Source organism: Limanda limanda, chromosome 10 (genome assembly GCF_963576545.1).
Source record: "Limanda limanda chromosome 10, fLimLim1.1, whole genome shotgun sequence".
NCBI classification, from domain to species: Eukaryota; Metazoa; Chordata; class Actinopteri; order Pleuronectiformes; family Pleuronectidae; genus Limanda; species Limanda limanda.
This window is the reverse complement of record NC_083645.1, coordinates 19,419,037-19,440,247: the sequence shown is the minus strand read 5'-3', so window position 1 is coordinate 19,440,247 and position 21,211 is coordinate 19,419,037. Positions and strand designations below refer to the sequence as shown.

At 40.8% G+C, this 21,211-nt stretch overlaps 2 protein-coding genes across 3 annotated transcripts; one reads left to right on the top strand and one right to left on the bottom strand.

Annotated features, from left to right (window-relative positions):
* The first annotated feature begins 3,603 nt into the window (after positions 1–3,603).
* Positions 3,604–8,029, top strand: atp1b4 (ATPase Na+/K+ transporting subunit beta 4). The gene is made up of 8 exons (XM_061080281.1): positions 3,604–3,669; positions 4,345–4,561; positions 6,078–6,206; positions 6,341–6,445; positions 6,776–6,975; positions 7,534–7,590; positions 7,682–7,774; positions 7,868–8,029. The coding sequence occupies exons 1-8, from the start codon at positions 3,604–3,606 to the stop codon at positions 8,027–8,029; spliced, it is 1,029 nt and encodes a 342-aa protein (XP_060936264.1).
* Positions 8,030–11,384: 3,355 nt separating this feature from the next.
* lamp2 (lysosomal-associated membrane protein 2) lies at positions 11,385–21,169 on the bottom strand. Of its 2 annotated transcripts, none has more exons than XM_061080102.1 (9): positions 21,000–21,169; positions 18,785–18,897; positions 18,002–18,212; positions 17,761–17,919; positions 17,120–17,664; positions 16,877–16,996; positions 16,646–16,700; positions 16,382–16,552; positions 11,385–12,659 (listed from the first exon to the last, which is right to left on the bottom strand). In XM_061080102.1, exons 1-9 carry the CDS (start codon positions 21,043–21,045, stop codon positions 12,520–12,522), a joined length of 1,560 nt encoding a protein of 519 aa, XP_060936085.1. In that variant the 5' UTR covers positions 21,046–21,169; the 3' UTR covers positions 11,385–12,519. The 2 variants fall into 2 exon arrangements, with proteins under 2 accessions (XP_060936085.1, XP_060936084.1); XM_061080101.1 differs by lacking the exon at positions 11,385–12,659 and adding an exon at positions 12,838–15,647.
* Between the last annotated feature and the right edge of the window lie 42 nt (positions 21,170–21,211).

Sequence of the window (21,211 nt, the reverse complement as noted above, 5' to 3'; positions counted from 1 at the left end):
TAAAGTTAAGGTTTGAGTTAAAGATAACTACGCCCGCCACTGTAACAGAAATACAACATTTGACTTGCATGACAGACCCTGCAGTCAGTATCTCATAATAATGAGATGCTAAGTCATAATTATGAGATATTATGTCATAATAATGAGATACTATCTCATAATAATGAGAAGCTAAGTCATAATTTTGAGATACTATCTCATAATAATGAGATGTTAAGTCATAATTATGAGATGCTTAGTCATAATTATGAGTTACTATCTTATAATAATGAGATGCTAAGTCATAATTATGAGTTACTATCTTATAATAATGAGATGCTAAGTCATAATTATGAGATAGTATCTCATAATAATGAGATGCTAAGTCATAATTATGAGATACTATCATAATAATGAGATACTAAGTCATAATAATGAGATGCTAAGTCATAATTATGAGATACTATCTCATAATAATGAGATACTAAGTCATAATTATGAGATACTAAGTCATAATAATGAGATACTATCTCATAATAATGAGATGCTAAGTCATAATTATGAGATAGTATCTCATAATAATGAGATGCTAAGTCATAATTATGAGATAGTATCTCATAATAATGAGATGCTAAGTCATAATTATGAGATAGTATCTCATAATAATGAGATACCAATTTTTTTTTTTTTATCACAGTGGCGGAAATGGGCTTCCATAGATCTCCTACTTTCCACTCTATGATAAAATTCATGGTTTATATTCAGAACAATAAGCTACAGTATAAGTTAACATCCTCACTAGCTTCACACTGTGAGCAAATGTCAGCTTCTAAAGGAGTTTGGTATTTCAAATTAATCCTGTTTAGTTGCAGCTTTGTTGAATTTCACAGCAAATATGAGGAATGGAAAGAAATTCAATGTCAAAATCTCCCTGAGAGGAGAAAGCATGTGGAACCAGCAGCTTCCATGAGGGATCAGCTCATCACAGAGAGCAGAGAAGTTTAATGTCTCATCCAGTCAAATCACTGAGGTTTAATTCGCAGCCCTTTCAATGGGTTTCAAATGGGTTTAAACTGCTGTTTTCAATGTGTTAACAATGTTTTTAAAATGTGTTTAAATTTATTTTTAATGTCTAAACTGCTGTTTTCGATGTGTTTTTAATATGTCTACAGTGCTGTTTGAGAGTTGCACAGATTTGTAGATACTTGTCATGGGTTTGGGAGAATGAAGTCAACGTTGTGAGAATAGAGCGCCACCAAGTGCCGAGAATAACACAGTGCCATTCGATTTTCATGGAGCAGCACACTGAAGATTGATCAAGAGGACACATGCTGCCTTCACTCACTGTGAGGTTTAAAATCTTTAAACACACAATATTCTTTGGTTGGAAATTTACATGTAATCCCCGACATTTTGTCTGTGTGCTCATACCTCAATTATTTATTCATAAGACTAAGAGTAAACCCAAGACAGAGGGATTAATGCACAACAACCATAGAATTCTAAAAGTTTTTGTTTACTTACCTTATTTATTCTTGCTGTTGATAGATAGATAGAAAGATAGATAGATAGATAGATAGATAGATAGATAGATAGATAGATAGATAGATAGATAGATAGATAGATAGATAGATAGATAGATAGATAGATAGATAGATAGATAGATAGATAGATAGATAGATAGATAGATAGATAGATAGATAGATAGATAGATAGATAGATAGATAGATAGATAGATAGATAGATAGATAGATAGATAGATAGATAGATAGATAGATAGATAGATAGATAGATAGATAGATAGATAGATAGATAGATAGATAGATAGATAGATAGATAGATAGATAGATAGATAGATAGATAGATAGATAGATAGATAGATAGATAGATAGATAGATAGATAGATAGATAGATAGATAGATAGATAGAACTTTAATTTTAGGATATTATTACAATATAAAATGTTATCATGTGTGTAAAACCACTCATCTGACATTTCCACCAAATTTACATTTGTATTATTTTATTGTTTTCGATGATGATCTTTTATTACTTTATTGTGGTTCTTTTATGTGTTTTGTTTTATTGCATTGCTGAGTATGATCTGGCTTTTCTATGAATGACTTAAATGTTAGGCACATTGTAATTCTGGTTTCGAAAAGTGCAATAGAAACAAAAGTTGTTATAGTTACTATAATTATTATAATTATTATTATTATGGATGCCTGGGAGATCCTCAAAGTACGAATATCAGTTTGGTGGGTGCGGTCCGAATATAATTTGAAGACTCATTATAACTGTTCTCAGCGAATAAATTGCATATATTCTGAATTGATCTGTTTGAATTACTAGAACAGGATAAACATGGAGTAAACAGGTCCTTCTGGTCATGGACCTGAAGAAGCTGCTCTGGAGCAATCAAGCCAAAATCCACATGCATGGCTCATGATGTAGGGACAGATGATGCAGGTTTTAGAGAAAAGTTGCAAAAGCATTTGAAGTGAACAGGTGCATGAAACCATCGCCTTTCCCTGCAGAACACTTAGATATTTATCCTCTCTGCAAAGCCAAAGTTTTTTGCCGCTCAATTCTCCAAGGACAGATTTTTTTCCATGACGCAATTTCTCTTTTCATGCAAAAAAAAGAAGAGGAAGAAGGAGAAAAGAACCCCCCTCCCTTTCTCCCACTTTTACATGGGGTAGGAGAGTGTTACGTGACTGGAGTGCAGAGAGGATGAGGAGGACTTGAACTTCGCCAAAGGGAAGTTTATGGTAAGTATAGTTGCTGCAGGAGTGCATGTAAGGGGGGTGCAGGGGGGGTGGTATACCTGGTTTGGTATGCATGTGCAGGGACAATACCTCAGGACTGATATTTAATTCATGATGCATTGGTTTCATCGCAGGATCAAACATTAACACAAGAAATACAAGTTAGAGAATAAAACAGGTTGCAGCACGGTGTTGCAGCCTGCAGGCCAAGATTTACAGTACAGTGCTGTGTTGGGATGAAGCTATAAATATTGCATTCAGGATTTCACTGTTAGTGCAGCTTGGCAGACAATGGCTGAAGTTGTGCGTGTGCAGAATGAATCCGGCACTGTGGTCCAGGCCGTTGCCAAACGTCACTGCAGGGACAAAAAAACCCTCCAGTTCGTATCCCACCCTCAGTTTTTCTCTTTCCGCCGTTCATTCACCATGATGAGCGCCTAGTTGAAGGAGCTTCTCCTCTCCCGCTCCCCTCCGCGTGCCTAAAACTTTCTAATGAAATCCCCAAACACTTTTTGACAAACACAGTTTTTCTCCTCCTCCTCCTCCTCCAGGGGCCAAGATTTTGTTTTTCTCTGACATATTAATCTGCGTTTTTATTGAACAGAAAACTTCAGGTATGTCAGATTTCATTCTCATTTCAAGTCTGCTTATTATAACTACAAGCTATTACTTAATTGTGTCTGATTCTAATGATGAAGTTGCTTGGATGTTTGTTTTTTTATCTTTTATTTTTCGGAAAAGTATTGAAATTGTTGTGCAGATGTAAAGATCTGTGGCTTTAGTTCAACGCTTTAGTTCAAAGGGCTCTGTGGATGTTATTTGTTTCATGAGAACCTTTTTTCTTTCTGTGAAGAACATGGAGCCCAGTTCCACAGAGGGAGGAGCTGAGGAGACGCTCCTTAAAAACCTTCCACCTAGTCCTGTAAGTGCTGTTATTCAAAAGATAACATGTAACTTTATCACAGTTTTGTTCACTTAAGCAGATGCAGAAATAAAGACACCTTCACTTGCACAGATCTTTTTTTTTTAAAACAGCAATGTTATCATTAACTCAGAGATCAAGTGTTTTTTTTCCTTGCACAAAACTCAAACCTCACATAAACATTTGAAACATTTAACAGCAGATTCTCTTAAAGGTTCGAGCTCTCACAAACTTCTTTCCGGTGACACTCACGAGTGTCCTGCAGCTCCTCTGGGGGTCTGCGTGTCCTGCAGCTCCTCTGGGGGTCTGCGTGTCCCTGGCCTGCGGATGCTGAGAGTCAGTGAGCAACATCTGGCTGTCACCCTCCACCCTCCTGTCTGCAGCTGCTGCTCCAAGCAGGAGGGTCCACTCACAGGAGGTCAGCTCTCCCAACGAGTGCCACAAAGGTCACCAGCGGGTTTATAATGTGCAGAAACAGGGGGACAGGACCGTCAGTGCGATGTTCATTAATATGCAGAGCACAGTCTGGCAGTCTATGTTAGCGGTCATACTCGGATCAGAAGGCATGCCATTTTTCTTCCTGCAGTGATTTGAAAAGACAATAGGTTGACAGCAGAGCTTGGCTTGATTGAGAACATGTGTGTTGAGGGCTTTTTCTCTTCTTCTTTCCACCAGCCTCAAAAAGTGATGCTCAAACACGGACAAGAGCTGGAGGAAGAGCAAGAGGAGTTGGCCGAGCACCGGCCTCTGGAGCAGGAAGACCTGAACTTTGAGAGGTGGAAGCGCAGGCCGGTACCCCAGAGGACGCTCTACCAGAAAATAGACGACATAAAGACGTACCTGTGGAATGCGGAGACCAAGGAATTCATGGGTCGCTCTGGAAAGAGCTGGGGTGAGTTGATGAGAAACAGAGAGGTTCTGTGTTGTCGGGTTATGGGGGGGGGACATTTGGAATAATGCAAAAATACTTTATTTATGTGTCCAATAATTACAGATGTAATGTTTAGTGTTGAATCCTCTTAGAGAAGCTTAATGGGGTTTGAATGTCTTTAAAAGATGCATTTGGGGATCGTTTGGGGTTGAGAAATGTCTCTCCAGTCCAGTGACTCTGCTCACTGTGCTGCGAGTGTGTGTGTGTCTGTGTGTGTGTGTGTGTGTGTGTATGTGTGTGTGTGTCCTCATGCTCAATGTTTACATAGGTGCATGGACAATTCAGAGTGTCCTGACAAAAACAGACTGCCTGGGGACGTGTCCCCAGCGGGACGCACTGTCCCTGGCCTCGCATTGGCCAGGAATCACATTCCTCTACATCTTACCATGCTCTCCACAGCCTCTTTCCCAAAGCCCTGGCGACCTCATCGCTGAACCTAACATGCTCACTGCCTCTCACTTCCAGTTCACCACGTAGAGACGCTCATGTCTCTTTTTCCATGGAGCTCGTTGCCAAATCAAGCTTTGGCGTAGGCGAGCTTCTTTGGCCGAGACGACAGACTAGACGAGATTGTTGAGTCAATGATGATGGAGCAGCCTCTTGGTATTCCAGCTGCGGAGACACCCCCCCCTCGACCCCCTCCCTCAGATCCACTGTACACAATGACCAACATGATCCGACTGAGTGTAGAGAGAATATCCAGGGGAAGTGTGTGTTCCCTGCATGAGCTGCAATGCTGGATCCCAGGCAGGGCCTCATCAGAGCTCATTTCAGCTACATAACCAGTGTGTACACTTGTGGAGGAATGGGGGGGGGGGGCAATCCGCTGAAGAAAGGCCCTGGGTTGAGGTCTGTGCAGTGTGTCTTGTGAGACGAGTGTGTAAGAGGGGACACAATACCAGAGTGGGGGGATTGGGGCTCCTTGGAGCTGGCCGGGCCTCTAAGGCTGCAAAAGACCTTCACTACGATGGCAACCGGAGGTTCACTGTGTTCCTGAGTGAAAGGACAGCCGGGAGAATTCTCCCTGAGCTGAAACAGAAAGTCCTTTGTGGCTCCGGGGACGCAAGGCTGGCTGCGGCAAGTCCCCTGTGAAATTGTCTACACAGCAAAAGCCACTTAATTTAGAACACGTTTAACTTGATTAGTGGCTAATGGACTGGTAATTGAAAATTGCAGAACAAACCCAGTTCTCAGGGTTTCTTTATTACAGGGCTCTGAAATAAATGGAGAAAATGATTGGAGTAGTTTGAAGGTCCACAAATGTAGGGTGGGGGGGGGGGGGGTTCTGCTTTTGTATGATTGAACAAACCAGTGGCATGAGTCCAGGTAGATCACAGTCTTAGCTAAACCTTTTTTTTTTCTTCGTTTTAATCAGATCAGTCGTATCCTGTTGATTGATGAGTGGTTTGTTACATAAACCACCAAACTGCATCAGAAACATTCCCTCTAATAATTCCCCTTTTCACTTTTCTTCTAGGCCTCATCCTTCTCTTCTACGCCGCACTTTATACCTTTCTTGCAGCCATGTTTGGCGGCTGTATTTTTTGCCTCATGTGGTCCATTAGTCCCTACCATCCCACCCACAACGATAGAGTGATGCCACCAGGTAAATATAACCTCAACCCTCACTCCTCTCCTCCGTCCCTTTCCTCTCCTCCGTCCGTCCCTTTCCTCTCCGTCTGTCCGTCGCTTCTACTTGAGTCTCAGCACAGTTGACTGTCTCTGCGTCTCCACTGGCAGGTATGACGATGGCTCCACATCTAGACGGCCACGACATCGCCTTCAACGCCACTGATCGCAAATCCTGGAAGAAGTACGCCAGGTCGATGGACGATTATTTACGACGTGAGTGGGATGATGTTCAGGTTGATGGGGTTGTTGAGTTTGCTGCAAACGAAGCAGGCACAGAATGAGTTAATCTTCACCACTTTTGTCCCCCTTGTTCCTTTCGGACTTTGCAGGGCATGCTGGGAAGGGAAGCCTCTTTGTAGGCAGAGTGCAGCAATTCAGTTCCCCCCTTTTTTTTCACACTCTGCTTTTGTCAAGCTTCCTTTATCAGAGGCCTGAGTCTGGCACGGCATTGCTCTTGCAAAGGTTTATTTATGCCCTCCTCTCTCATTCTCCCTCCCTCCCTCCCTCCTTCTCGGCCTCTGTCTCCCTGATCTTCATTTACAGCGTACAACGATGGCGTTCAGGAGAAGAAGAACATCCGGTGCACACAGGACAGATACTTCATGCAAGACGACTTGGAGGAGAGTGCCGAGCGGAAAGCGTGTCAGTTTAAGAGGTCCATGTTGGGGGACTGTTCGGGGCTGCAGGACCCCAACTACGGCTACTCTCAGGGAAGGCCATGCATCCTCCTTCGAATGAACCGGGTAAGACGAGCGTTAGTCACCAAAACATTTAAAAACAGTGCACTAAAAACATATCATTATTAACCATCACAAAAAATACACACTGTAAATATGCTGCTGAATCTCACAGTTTTCTCATGAGTGACATCTTGTGGCCATTTCAAGAATGGGACAATGATACTGCCGTTTGGGTATCTTCAGATATATATATTTTTTCATAGGAGTTAGAAATATACTTTCATGTGTCAATTTAATAATTTATATATGAAGATATGATATTAATATCATTGCAGAATTAAAAATAAGACTTAAATCCGCCAAGGTCCAACAGTTCCCTTATGAAACCACATTTAAAAAAACGGATCTATATCCGATTCAGTGAATTTAAACAAACAAACAAATGCAGGTGGAAATAATCTCATAGCGAAGATGAAAAATAAAAAAATCTATAAGAGATTGTCCTAGGGTTTTAATTGAATTGTGTTTGAATTGTTTTTGTCAGGTAGACATGCATCGTAGTCCTGTTTGAATACACAACAAACGTATATTAATCTTTTAACTGTTCTTACTTCTCCGTAGATTCTTGGTTACTTACCTGGCATGGGCAAACCCATAAATGTGACTTGTAGAGTAAAGGTACAGAAACCATCATTATTTTCACTTGCAATAACGGGGACATGTCTAAAAATGGTCTTGATTGCGTCATCTACCCTTGTTCCTCTATCAGAAAGGACCACCAGAGGCCTTGGGAGAACTCCAGTTTTTTCCTAAAGGCATTTTTGACATGAAGTACTTCCCCTACTATGGGAAGCTCAGACATGTGAGTTTCATCTCTAACACAAACACAATCCTTTCATTCAACCCTGAAATGACTCGTAATCATGTGTGTGTGTGTGTCTCCTGTGTCTCTCAGGTAAACTACACTGCACCGGTGGTAGCTGTGCGTTTTGCCAGGGTGCAGTACGACTCGCACATCCAGGTAACATGCAAACTGAACGGAAAGGGCATCATCAACGATTCGTCCACCGACCGCTACCTGGGGAGCGTGACCTTCTCCCTGGAGGTCGGCGCCTGAGGCAAAGACGTCTCTGCCAGCAGGATGCTCCCATAACAATCAGGCTGGAGAATTTACAGGGGGGGAAAAAAGAAAAAAATGATGTTGTACCATTATTTTTCATGATATCTGTAATTTCCTTCTTCTCATCTTTCACTTACATCTTCATTTCTTCTGCTGTAAAAACAAATTCCTCAAGAAGTAGATATTTACTCTTGATTTTCTGTGATATCTCTGTGCTGCTGGCACCTGCACCCACAACAAAAACAGTGCTGAGCACAGGAGGAGTTACTATTCAGCTCCTCATATTTCCTAATGATTAGAAAGATTAATCAAACTAAATTACTCTCTGCCCAGTAGTTAGCGTATCTGGCTATGCAAATCCAATTATAACTTAAAACTTTACTAGGCGATTAGAAACATTGTGTAGTCTGGTTAGATGATGGTTTTGTGTGCACATTTTTGTGTGACATGTACTAATTTGTTTTGAATTATATTTTTCAAACTTGTATATTGTAAGAATTCAAAGAAGTATCATGCAAACACTGAAAGCAGGACCTGTACTGTACTTACACAGTAAATAAAAGACATGACTGCAAATATACTACGACGTTGAATAGAGCAGAATTATACATTTATGATAAAGTATCACAAGCCACTTGTTGCCTTCTTTTGTAAAAACATTTGCAGAAAATGGAGTACTACACAAGACTGATCAATAAAGAGACATATTGTACTGTGGAAGTTTGTGAAACATCTGTACCATTTGAAAGAGCTGTTGTTGTATTAACCTTCCCTGAACCTACTAAACCTTATATCAATGATGTATTTATTCCTAGTTCTTATAATAAATACAATACTCTGGTAAATACTGTAGGTTTCCTTCCTCATAAAAGTCTTCATCAGTTGTTTTTTACATAAAAACTGTCAACGCATCTGATTTTGTAATTCTCTTAAATTTAGTTAGAGGTAATAAAATGAACTGTCACTGTCATAAAACGTATTTTCAACAGTTTTATGGACATTTTTTAACTGAGGAGTCATCTGCAGAAAATTACACTCAACTTCAGTTTGCTTTAAAACATGTAAATGCAGTGGATTCTCATTTGCTACAGATTAGTCCCTGGTATGGACAGTTTCTTGTTATACATTGCTAAACCTCATAAATGTCTGTAGTCTTTCATTTAAAGGAAAATAATTTTCAGAGTTTAGGGTTAACCGGATGCAATTATAATTTTAAAGATTTTTTTTCGTTTTCCGGCAGGCGAGAGAAAATATTTAAATATTCAAAACTTGTATAACGTGGATTTCAAGTCTTTTAAACCCTCCTATATGATTATAAGAACACACCGGGGTGTCCCCAAACAATGAAGACGTAAAACCAACATCTTCAAACTCACAAGTTAACTTTAAATCTTCAAACTAGTCTTGTTGATTAGTTCAGTAAGTCAACGACAAACACACTCTTGACTTCTGGGTCCGTATCATCTGTCTTCATGTCGGTATCAGCTGAGTGAGAGTCAGGACCTGTGAACCATTACAGGTTATAAAAAGCACGTTGTCAAAGTGAAAAGGACAGTTTGACCCACAGCTGCAGTTCACGTCTCGTTTACAACCACTAACCTTTGAATTCAGTTTAGTCACAAGACTGTCATGCTCCTGCTCTTCACCTTCACAATAAAAACAGAAGACGAACTACTTAAAGTTTGAGCGATGAGCTAGTGGGGCCTTGTTTGAGGGTTTTTCTGATCATGGTGTCATTGCAGTTCTAACAACTTTGTGATGTTGTGTACAAATCTAATCTTATTTGTTTTCCTTTCTCTTGTTTGTCATTAATTGTATTTCGTTGGGCGTCATAGCTCCGCAGTGAAATGCAAATATACTTCATATCTCACCGTCTGACTTTATTTTGTGTATAAGAAAAACAAAATAAATACATAGCATACCAAAAAAGAATGGATTTAAGGTAACGTTTAACTTAGCATGAAATATTTATTTTTACAAAAATTAAATATGAGGTCGTACTCCAATTTTTGTGACAAAAACATTGTTGGATGTGATGCAACCCGTACACAGGAAGGACAGCGATACAAAAACAAGAAAGAAACTTTATTTAATTTGTTCCCCGCTTGTGTTAAACAAGCAAACAAACTCCTCATCACATTCTTCATCAGATGGAGACAAGATTCAAGCAAGCGAGTCAGTGGTGCACAACAGAAAGGCACAAAACTGTTGGAGGAGGTGATGAACTGATGAACAGAGGATGAACCGTACAGAGCGACTGAGGACATATAAATCTTGGTCTTCATCCGTGACCTGCTCATGCTGTGAATGTTCCTGGAGCCTCACATGGAGAAAAAGTGTAGTGATCTTCCTCGAAATAAAGTTGAGTAACAAACAACCATATTAATTTGAGGTGACATGAGAAAATCTAAATTCAAACTGGGTCAGACTCTTAACCAAACTTTTGAATTGAATTATAAAGGAACAACACAATTATCAATTCATTAAATAAAAACATAGAAATCTTTTCTTTTAAGAGAAGTGCACATTTCTTAAAAAATAAGTCTTAAATCTTTCGAACATGAGTGACAGAACCATGAAAACATGACCTCAAACCTTTTTTTAAACATCGTACCACAGCTGGTAAAGTTAGTGTCCCTTTAATCAAGCCACAACTAAATGACTGTGTGCAACTGATTAATCTGTTAATTCATGTGTGAAGGTTAAAGAAATCTTGGATATGGATCTATTGGCTTGCTCGTACATTCACGTCATCAAATATCAATATCATTCATTCTATACAAGAGTCATTTACACATATACTATTATACAGCACAGAAACTGAGAGGAAAAAGCCTCTCTCTCTCTGGAGGAGGGTGGGGGAGGAGGTGGACGGCTACTCACAGCCATAAATTGAATCTTTAACTCATGCAATCTATAATCAATGATGCAAATATATCGATCTTAAATGTCTTGGTACTGGATTCAGTCATTGGCATCAAAGCGAAAACAAAAGGAAACCAGTGGGGAGGTCGCTGGGACGGATTATAATCTGGGAACGAGAAAGAAGCGGAGGGATTTTTTCAGGGAGACGCTGCCTCATCACAGGAAACAGAAAAAGAAGCAGAAACGGCGGGGGGGTGCCTTTGTTGAGCTGAAGAGCAAGGAGGAGGTTCAGGAGGGAGATTATTTGTCAGGAGCTGTGAGGGTCAGAAAGGTGCATGAGGCAGAAGCAGCCGGGTAGGATTATACAGACTGGTAGCCAGTGCGACTCTTCCTCCGGCCAATCAGGTAAGAGATAAGCACAAGGATGATTAGGAAGCTGAGCGCCACGCCCACTGCAATGGGCACCAAAAAGCTCAAGTCAGAGTCCATGAAGCATTCGTCAGCTGACAGACGGAGAGAGGAGACAGAGACAGCGGGTTAGTGGTCGGCAGAAAACACTCAGAGAACGACACAGAGGGTTAGAGAGAGAGAGAGAGGTGAGACGCTGCAACACAGATCAGTTCCTATGAAACGTGGAATCAACAGTCCATTAGTGGAAAAGCAAGTGGACATGAATTATTATTCTCTGTGAGCATCAATGGAAGAGGTTGATATTTTTTGGGAAATACGCTAAATGCTTTCATGCCTAAAGTAAAACTAGATCTACACGAGCTCAGAAATCAGCCACCTAAACATGAATGACTTTTTTCATCAAGATCCAAGAATTGTTCTTTGAGAAATCAATGAAAATATTGTGTTGTAATGTTATGTAATCTTGTTAAGTTAAAGGGAAAGAATATTCCTGAATCGGCACTGAAATGTAGTAATTCCTTGCTTTGATCCATACTGCAGCCTTCCTACAAGTTTCATGGATATCAGGTTGGTATTTTTTGTGAATAGTGAAGCTACAGCCATCAGTCACTTAATCTAAAATAAGACTAGTGAACTGCTAGCTCCTCCCTGTCTTTCTTCAACTGACGTGACATAACTTGCTTGTTAAAGGTTTAACCAACTGAAGCGGAAAAGTTACACGTTGAACTTTCACAGGGATTATGTGCCTGATTCTGTTCTTGGCCTGGAGCAGTGAACTCCTGGTTTCATCATCAGCACTGCTGCTCTGCACCAGGATCCCTGCTGTGCAGACTCTTGCTCCAAATGACGTCAAAAAGCTCAAGATGGCAGTGCAGGTATCCCGTGTGTTTTAGAAAAAAAACATCATCCATCTTTATATGCAGTCTATGGGACAGACCGAGGCCACCTGTTGACTTATTTCAAATCTTTGCAAAGACAAGTGAAACAGCTTGCAGCTTCACATTTATCGGAGCAGCAGCTCTAAGCATGAAACAAATAAGCGTATTTCCCAAACTGTTCCTCCACAAAGACATTTAGGCAGTCAAAGCACCGAACACTACATGGAAACATTAATACAACATATGCTGGTAATTTTTCACTATTAGTCGAAGGCAGCGAAACAAGCAAGCAGCTATCCACCGATTACCCTCTGTGTTTATTTGCAAATTTAACTAGAAAGACTCGTAGCCGGTGGACATGTTTCTCTTTCTCCCAATGAAATAGGCCAGAAGAACGATAACAATGAGAACAAGCAGGGCAACTCCGACAGCTATGGGAACAAGGAAGCTGTCCGCGTCGGTGCATTCCTCAGCTAGACGAGAGTAAAGAAAGCAGAGGGGTGAATAGTCTCATAGGAGATACAGAAATCTGAAATATTAAATGATGACTGTATGGATGGCAGGGAAAGACACAAAGCTTTGCTATCCAGGATATTCATGGAAAGTAACATTGAACCATTTTGAAGAAAGGAATAAACATTCACTCGAGTGTCCAGGACACATTTTTATTTCAAGAAATCTTAAAATGCTTAAAAAGCTCCACTTGAGTCCAACACACAATTTGAAATCAAATTTATTAGCGCTAACAGCGAGAGGGATTGGAGATGAAATCAACAGTCACTTTGTTTCCACAGAACACAATAATTGATCTTTAATAAGATGCTCTTGCAGCACAAATTCCCTTTGCTGAACATGTGTGTGCAATGCTCCCAGTGGAGAGGAGGAATAAAATGAAAAAAGCCAAATCATGGTGGGTGAGAATCTCAACAGCATCAATGAGTTAATGAATGAAAAAAAAATGCAAAGTCATTACTGAGAAAGGCACAGTGATCCTGATGGAAGAACCGGTTAGAAGATTCACTGAGAACAAGGGACACACACACCTTTAAACATTCATACTGGTGCTGCAAGAGCATCTTTATAATTAAGGCAATTGAGTTCACACAAAGCTGAAACACACACGACAATCACAAGCAGAAAGTCAAAGCTCATGTTTGATAACTACAGGAAAAATTATTCGTACACTCGCACAATATCCTGGGAAAGACTTTATCAAATGCAACTTAAAGATCAGACTCATTTCTCTTAGTTTTCATCCTCAGTGTCGTTTACCGTCTGCTCTGCTCCAGCTCTGAATGAAAAGCTGCAACGAGTCAAACAGTACACGACACTGCAAGAATCAAGCAACAATAAGCAGCTACCACCACGCGTAACTCAAGCTCTCTATCGTTACAGATCCACGCGTGCATGGGCGTGCCTGCATCCCTGACGCTGCTTCAATGAAACCTACGCTGCCTGGTTTACTCCTAAGGTCCTGAAAACCTATTTTCACCTTCTCACTGCGTTCGCCCGGCTCCGAAATAGAAACGTTCTCCGTTACGTCTGTGTTACATGAGATCAGATCATTGATTTCACTGCACCGTTCTGGATTTTGTAATACTTGAGTTGTGAAGGGACGTTCGTATTTTTGTACATATTGCTCCCACACGGTTTTGAATAGGCAGACGAGCTGGGATTATAAAGGAATAATTCCACATTTTTAATTCCTTTGAAAGAGAATTCTTAAAAGTCTCACTACGAAGCTACTTGTCAGAGCCCCGCTAGCTGTTTCCCTCCGTTTCCAGTCTTTGTGCTAAGCTATGCTAACAGCTCCTGGCCTCATCTTCAATCTTCTGTCAAACTCTTCAGAAGAGAACAAATAAGTTGCCTGAATGTAAAACTATTCCTTTGGTGAACTTCTTCGTAAAATCAAAGATATTTCTAGAAGTTATAGTGTTATGCCTTAGATTTGACACTGAGTTTTCAGGGTCTTTAACGTCCCGTGGTCCAGCGGCAGTCCTCGGAGCTCAGGCCTCTACACAGGTGAAATAATGCTACAACAGTCTCAACACAAAGCAAAAGGTAAAGAGCGTCTTAGTGCATTTATATGTTAATATCCTCGTTTCAGAATTGTCTGTGCTGAAAGTGACACAATAGTACTATCGATCCCTTTTCTGAACCTAATGCCAAAATATATCGAGGGAAAGAAACAAAAAAAGAAGCTAACCCTTCTCCTCAGACTTTCTCTCTGGCTGCAACATGTGCAAATGTAACAGACCTTTTGAACAGAAGACATGTTGTCGTTGTTTAGCAGGAAGAGTAAAGGTGTGATTAATAACAGTAACAACAGCTTCATCCCATCAGTTTGACATTTGTGTGGGAATGAGCCACTGTTGTGTCCTTAGTTCTACCAGGACTTTTACTGCTTGATTGATGTTTAATGACGTCTATGAAAAAGGTTCACAGACGTTAAAACATTCACACTTTGATTTTACATGTTTACAAAACAGGACAATTATTCCAATGTTTCTCCTGCTCTGCAGGGGCAAACATGGGCTAAAGCATATTTCCTTTAGCAACAAAGAAAGAAGACTTTCATCCTTTCAAATGAATTTCATAGAACAAAAAGGGAAAAAAAGCTACTTGACCATATTCATTAGTTTTTTGTGAAGGAAATGTTTTGACACGAAATGAAATCTGAGGTGAAATTATGATTCCTATGTGTCTCAATTTGAATAATTACAGGGATGAAAAGTCAAACCATAAAAAGGAGTAAAAACTAAAATGTACACACAGATTAAATGATGGCAAATGCAAACAATAGGGGGAATGTCTGCGGAGCAAGTGCAGGATCCCACTGCAGCAGGCTGTCACAAATCTTTTACTAAAATAAAATAAAAACTCATGTTCAGTGACTTTTTTTAAATGTAGAACTGCCAAGGTACCGGAATAACGTCTATATACTGCATACTGAAAATCACTTTAAGTGACTGATTATTTAAAATTTGGAGAGGTGGTTCTTGCACTTGCTCATCAACAAAAAATGAAAACACAACAAAAAAAAGAAAGAAGACAAATATCCGGAAATCAACAGAAAGGAACAAAAAATTGGGGGTAAACAAGTTTGGTCCTTGAGAATTACACCAAACCCTCCACCGTTACAAGACCCTTGAGGTGACTAATTCCAATAATGCTCTGAGAGCAGCTCATGTCCAATATCTTCAATATCAAGAGACAGTCAAATTAAATTTTGCTGATTTTTTTCCTGAAGAGACTTTGTTTATTTTAATTCAAAACCCCCAAGGACCAGGCTTGGGAGCCCCGTGGTATTTCAGGAGTGATTTAAAGGGTCTGATATCCGACATAAGTCTTTCTTCGACCAATCACGTAAGCGACCACTACAATGAGAATCAAGCCAGCCAGAGCCGCGCCAACAATGATTGGGATTAAGATGCTGGTGTCATCCAATGAACATTCATGGGCTGCAGATAGAGAGAGATTCAGTCAGTGATTTTCTGATCAACAATAGACAAGAGTGAAAGTCTAATTAATAATAGTATTTTATGTTCTGAGGATTTAAGGCAGAGATTCCCGAAACTGGGGGTCGGGCACCACCTTGACCCCCCTAAAAAGGTGTCAAGGGAAAATATGTCAATCTTATAAAGTTGAAATGAAGTAGAACAGATAGAATAATGACCGTATAGTGGTACAAATACTAAGAAAGGGTTAGACTTATGTTGTTTTTCTGGCTACTGTAGGCTACATCTTGGCAAAAAGTAATAAAGGTGTATTTCTGGCAGACAAGATCGAACCAGAAACCGAATCTGAACATGACGAAGAAGAACAGTGAATTGTACAAGTCGTATCAGAATGGTAATGTATTTTTTTGTTTCTCTCTGACATGAAAGAAATGCAACAGAAATGGATAACGTGAGCCTTCATTATCACACAGTTAATGATGGGTTGTTAATGTTAGATAAATCCAGGTCTGACTTAGCTACCTCAGCTAACTGAGCTTGTAAAAAAAAAAAAAAAAAGACAGTTAACTAGACCTGGCTTCTTCTCTGAAGTCCCTCCTAATGCTATGGAGAACTGACCGGTCTCAGTGTATGATATGGTGAATATGACAGATGAAACATTACCAGGATAAGATTTGTACTATATAAAAAACACCATAAGTTTTCATTGGAGGAGAGGATTTTAAAGATTACCCTACCTGTATTGAAATCCCCCGTTGTGATCCCGAAGGGCTGGACTCGCAGGTTGAAGGTGTAGAAGTTGAGCATGTTGGTGATGCTGTAGTTCTGCTCCTTGTTGCACATGTAGGAGCTGCCGATGGCCGCCTCCCATAGAGTCAGGTTGGGATTCACCGCAGTAAAGTCCACACCTTTAAACAAAACACAAAGATATAAAGAATAAAATAAACTTGTTTCTCAGAATGGTGCCTGATGTATGTGGGTAGTATGATTCTTCTAATTACCAGCCCCTGTCTTTGCGGTGACATTGACGGCATGCAGGCGGAACTTTGCTGTGTCCTGTTAAAAGAAAAATACATGTTTAGAAGCAGAAATAATTAATTTTTGAAGAAGTGTGAATCTAAACCTGAAATACTTGTATTCAACAGGGACATTGAAAACAGACAGATGTAGGAAAAGAGAGAAGCACATGTTTTTATCAAATGGATATTTACAAGATACGGTCAGGGACTTACATTAATGAAGGTCAACATGATGGTCATGGTGCTTGACACCAACTGCAGCTCGCTGCTGTTGACTCCACACGATCCAGTTGCCTTGGTCTCGTTGGCATCGAGGTTCATCTCCTGATACGTCTGTGTCAGAGGGAAAAGAGAAAGACATCCATTCAGCAAAGTCTGTGGAAGAACATCTGTGTATGGCCTGGGAAACATAAGGGCCATAACCACTATGTGATCATTCTGTGTTTCTGAACATACCTCTCCTTGCTTGATACCGATCCGCAGGCCAAAGGTGGCCAACAGGCAGACTGTGGTGTTGGTCGAGTTGACGCTGTACTTCCCAATGTTGGGAGTAGGGAGGGTGGGCGTGGGGGTAGGAGTAGGGGCAGCGGTAGTGGCGTTTGTGACAGGAGATGGGGTGGTTGCATTGGTGTCGTGAGTGGTCGGCGGAGGAGAGGTTGTGGGAGGAGAGGTTGTGGTAGGATGGGTTGTGGGAGGAGAGGTTGTGGTAGGGGGGGTTGTGGGAGGAGAGGTTGTGGGAGGAGAGGTTGTGGTAGGAGGGGTTGTGGTAGGAGACGTTGTGGTAGGAGAGGTTGTGGTAGGAGAGGTTGTGGTAGGAGAGGTTGTGGTAGGAGAGGTTGTGGTAGGAGAGGTTGTGGTAGGTGGGGTTGTGGGAGGAGAGGTTGTGGTAGGAGGGGTTGTGGGAGGAGAGGTTGTGGTAGGAGGGGTTGTGGGAGAAGAGGTTGTGGGAGGAGGGGCTGTGGGAGGAGAGGATGGGGTTGAATCCGCACTACAAGATGTGACTGTGCGAAGAAAATAACAGACAGAAAAGATCAGTAACACAACCAGGAGAGAAACATTACAGCCGTGATGAAATGTGTTGCTGCTTCCGCACTTACTTTTTGCACTCCTGCCTTCAGTCACAAACGCCTGAATGAGCACGCTGGACAGTGTCATATTGACCAGATCAGTAGGTATCATGTCTTTGCTGTTGCAGGAGTAGCAGGTACCCACATCCACGTTTGTAATCTGAGACTTCACGGTCACGGATTTAGTTTCTAGAAGAAATTCAAACACGCATCAGTTCAATACCGATCATTCACTTTTGGTTCTGCTGGCACTGAGAGGTGTAGAAGTTACCTTTTAATCCAGAGCCAGGGAAGACAGTGGCATCACTGAGGTTGTAGGAAAAGGTGATGTCGTCTGCCTGGTACAGAATTTCACCCAAGGTGAAGTTCACACTCAAGGAGTGCCCGTCTCCGAAATTAAGCTTCAGCGTTGAGCTTGTGGCACCACATTCACTTCCAATGGTTGTGACTGCACTTGGAAGTTCGAATTCAGCTGTGTCTTTCTGAAATGAGAGTAAAGTGAATTCTTTATTAACAGGATTATATGAGTTTAATGTTTAACAGGTAAAAAGCTGACTTGACGGATCTCAAAAAACAAATGACCTCCTCGAGTTTGAGAGCCTGCGACAGACCTACCGATGCTAAGTTTAATCCTACTTAATGTAGAAATATTTTGCCTTCGAACCACAAACTGTTATTTCAGTTATTCTTTTGTTTATCTTATGTACTTGACGAATTTAATAATTCTCAAAATTACAAACATTTCTGTGACCTTCTTTCAACAGAATTCTCGACATAACAATAGCAGGATATGCATCAGGAAAACAGGCCAGCTGAAATGCTGACAAGCAAGAATGATTTTGGCTCGTGACTCCCTGTATTTCTCCTCTCCATGAGGACATTTGCTTTCACGAGAGTTGTCCAACAGTCACGTTGTTGAGGTGGCCTGAGAAGATCGAATTGCATTGCTCGGCTTTGATTACATACTGTAAGGATTATGTGCAGGCTGATGTAAATACACCCAACATTATGGCGGGACATCTCACGATCAGTGTGATTAAGACGAGACGCTCACCTTCTCTCCAACTGCATAGGAGACTGAGAAGTGGACCGTGAGGTTGGCATAGAGGCAGAGCTTGCCGTCTTTGTCTGTGACGTTCACTTCAACGCCATGTGACAGCTGGAAGACTGAAAAGAAAAATGGAAATTACACTATTGATTTAATTTAATAAGTGGAAACTTAAGAACACTTATATTAAGGACATATGAAGACTGTCTGTTCAAGTATGGAAGATTAATTACTCGAAATAACCAGAAAGACAATAATAAAATGTTTCTCCTGATATTGGTAAATCTGCTTAGCCAACACCATGCGCTTAAATATTACTTGGATTAGTGAATTTCCCAAATGGTACAAATGTTGGCACGAAACCTTAATTACATGTTAAATTAAAAAAACAATTTCACGAGGTTCCCTGTCTCATAAGTGTAAATTTTAGCATTTCCTAAACATCCCAAGACCAAAAGTTGCACAACAAACCACTTTTGTAAAATCTTCAGATGACACAATTTAGGTTTTTTCTTTTCTGTTTGTCTGAGAAACCATGCAACAATAAAGGAGAGTGGTCAAAGTCGAGTCACAGTATCTATATGGTTTACAATATGCACAGTCATCAACGGCATAACTGCAAAACAGCACAGCCCACAGGTGTCATCAACTTATAAAGCAGCTGACAGAATGTGACCTGGCTATTAAAGACTCTATTTTTACCTAAGTGTCCTACCAGGATACCAAGTTACACCTCACCAGTCAGTATCTGTGTGTCTAACCTGAAGTCTGTTTCCTGCAGTTGAGCGTCAGTGAAACTAACTGAGGTTAATTGTTATAACGCGGGGTCAACATACTTGCAGAGTTAAAAGGTCTGCCAATGACAAGTGTAACATTTGCATTTATCCCTTTTGTTGACATCTCTTTCAGGAGTATATTAAATGACAGGGTAATTAAAGTGGTAGCAGTTTTTTATTTTTGCTATATTTGATCATATGTGGACTGAATCCTGATTTATAGATACTTTTTGGATATCATGTACAAGGTTGGGAAAAGTTTACTTGCACATTACTATCCTGGTTTTAAGTCTTAACCTGAATTCATCACATTCAGGACAGGACACATAGAACATTAGAAACCAGGAGATCTCTGCATCCACACAATTCTAACCATAACCCTTTCATTCAGGATTGTCAAAACAAGATATGTTGTTTACATGTACAAAACCCGGATCAGTAGCACATAGATATTTATTCTCCTGCCTTTAATATGGACCTTCCAGAAAAACGACCCCAACATCAACACTTGAGTCAAATCCCCATTTTAAATGCTGATTTGAGAATGGATCTGGTTCGTAGTGGGAGCTAAATATTCTACATTCTTCTTTTTATGAACTTTTATGCAAGTCACCGTAGATAATTAACCACACCACATGGCGTTAGCTCAACTGTGATCGGTTCCAACTGTGCTGTACCGTGCTAACTTACTTAAAAGCAATCCAACCAATTGGATGCTAACGCTAAGTTGCTAATGCTACCTAATGGAGCCATATAACGTTTTAAAACGTGCGAACTGGCCTTGGAGTTTAGTTTGACTCTTTAGACGCTGCTGTGTGTTTTATTAACATTATTTAGTAGCAGACACGATTCCGATAACCTGATGTGTAACCTTCATCTGGAACTTCAGCTTTCAAAACAAAATGTTATCCAATCGGCAAGCTAACGGCTAAGCTAGCTGCCCGGCCAACACATTTTGACACAGCAGTCTTTTAGACATTAGAGCTAGCTTGTCAGTTTATTTGTAATGTGTGGGGTGTGTTATAAAAAGGAGGTTTGATCAAGATAAATGGCGATTATATGGTTAAAACGAGGCTGTTTGGGTTCCATACGACACGTCTGGTTTTCGCAGCTCTGCGTTACTGGCGTAGGAAACAATTAGCAGCTAAGCTAGGTTAGCATAACATCTCAACTGCCCTGCTCCTCTACGAAAAACTGGTGCGAAGTTTTCAGGCCTGTGGAGCAATTTCCTAAGACCAGGGATGTGTCTATAACATGAAATACCAGAGATAGCAAAGATAATCTTCTTTAATATCTCATTTCACCAGAGGTTAGCCGGAGCCCGGCTGCACCAGGCCCGGGTCGGGGAGTCCCGTAAGTTGGATCGCGTCACTTCGCAGAATCAGATGTTTTTTTACATCTCTTGTGAAGCCGGTTTAAAGCTGAATTGGTGTCGTGGTACGTACCGATCCCAGCGAGGAGGAGCGGAACAAAAGCAGCGAATCGGGCCATGGTGGCCGGGTGGATGGTTTGGAGTGTCGTCCGCCGGAGAGGAGAAGAGAGAGATGCCCGGACAGGTCGCTCGGTCCGCGGGTTAGTGAGCTGTGGGAGAGCCGCTGTAGACTGTACCAGGAAACTGGTCACATGACTGAGAGCAGCGTCAAAACACGGAAGCGAG

Bases quoted from the DNA above. Each gene is read 5' to 3' on its own strand.
- atp1b4 (XM_061080281.1), top strand. From the start codon at position 3,604: ATGGAGCCCAGTTCCACAGAGGGAGGAGCTGAGGAGACGCTCCTTAAA. The intron at 3,670-4,344 runs GTAAGTGCTGTT...TCTTTCCACCAG, and splicing joins AAAACCTTCCACCTAGTCCT to CCTCAAAAAGTGATGCTCAA. The intron at 7,591-7,681 runs GTACAGAAACCA...TTCCTCTATCAG, and splicing joins ATGTGACTTGTAGAGTAAAG to AAAGGACCACCAGAGGCCTT.
- lamp2 (XM_061080102.1), bottom strand. From the start codon at position 21,045: ATGGCCCGATTCGCTGCTTTTGTTCCGCTCCTCCTCGCTGGGATCG. The intron at 17,920-18,001 runs GTAACTTCTACA...AATTTCTTCTAG, and splicing joins CCCTGGCTCTGGATTAAAAG to AAACTAAATCCGTGACCGTG. The intron at 12,660-16,381 runs GTAGGGTAATCT...ACTCTCGTCTAG, and splicing joins AACGGGGGATTTCAATACAG to CTGAGGAATGCACCGACGCG.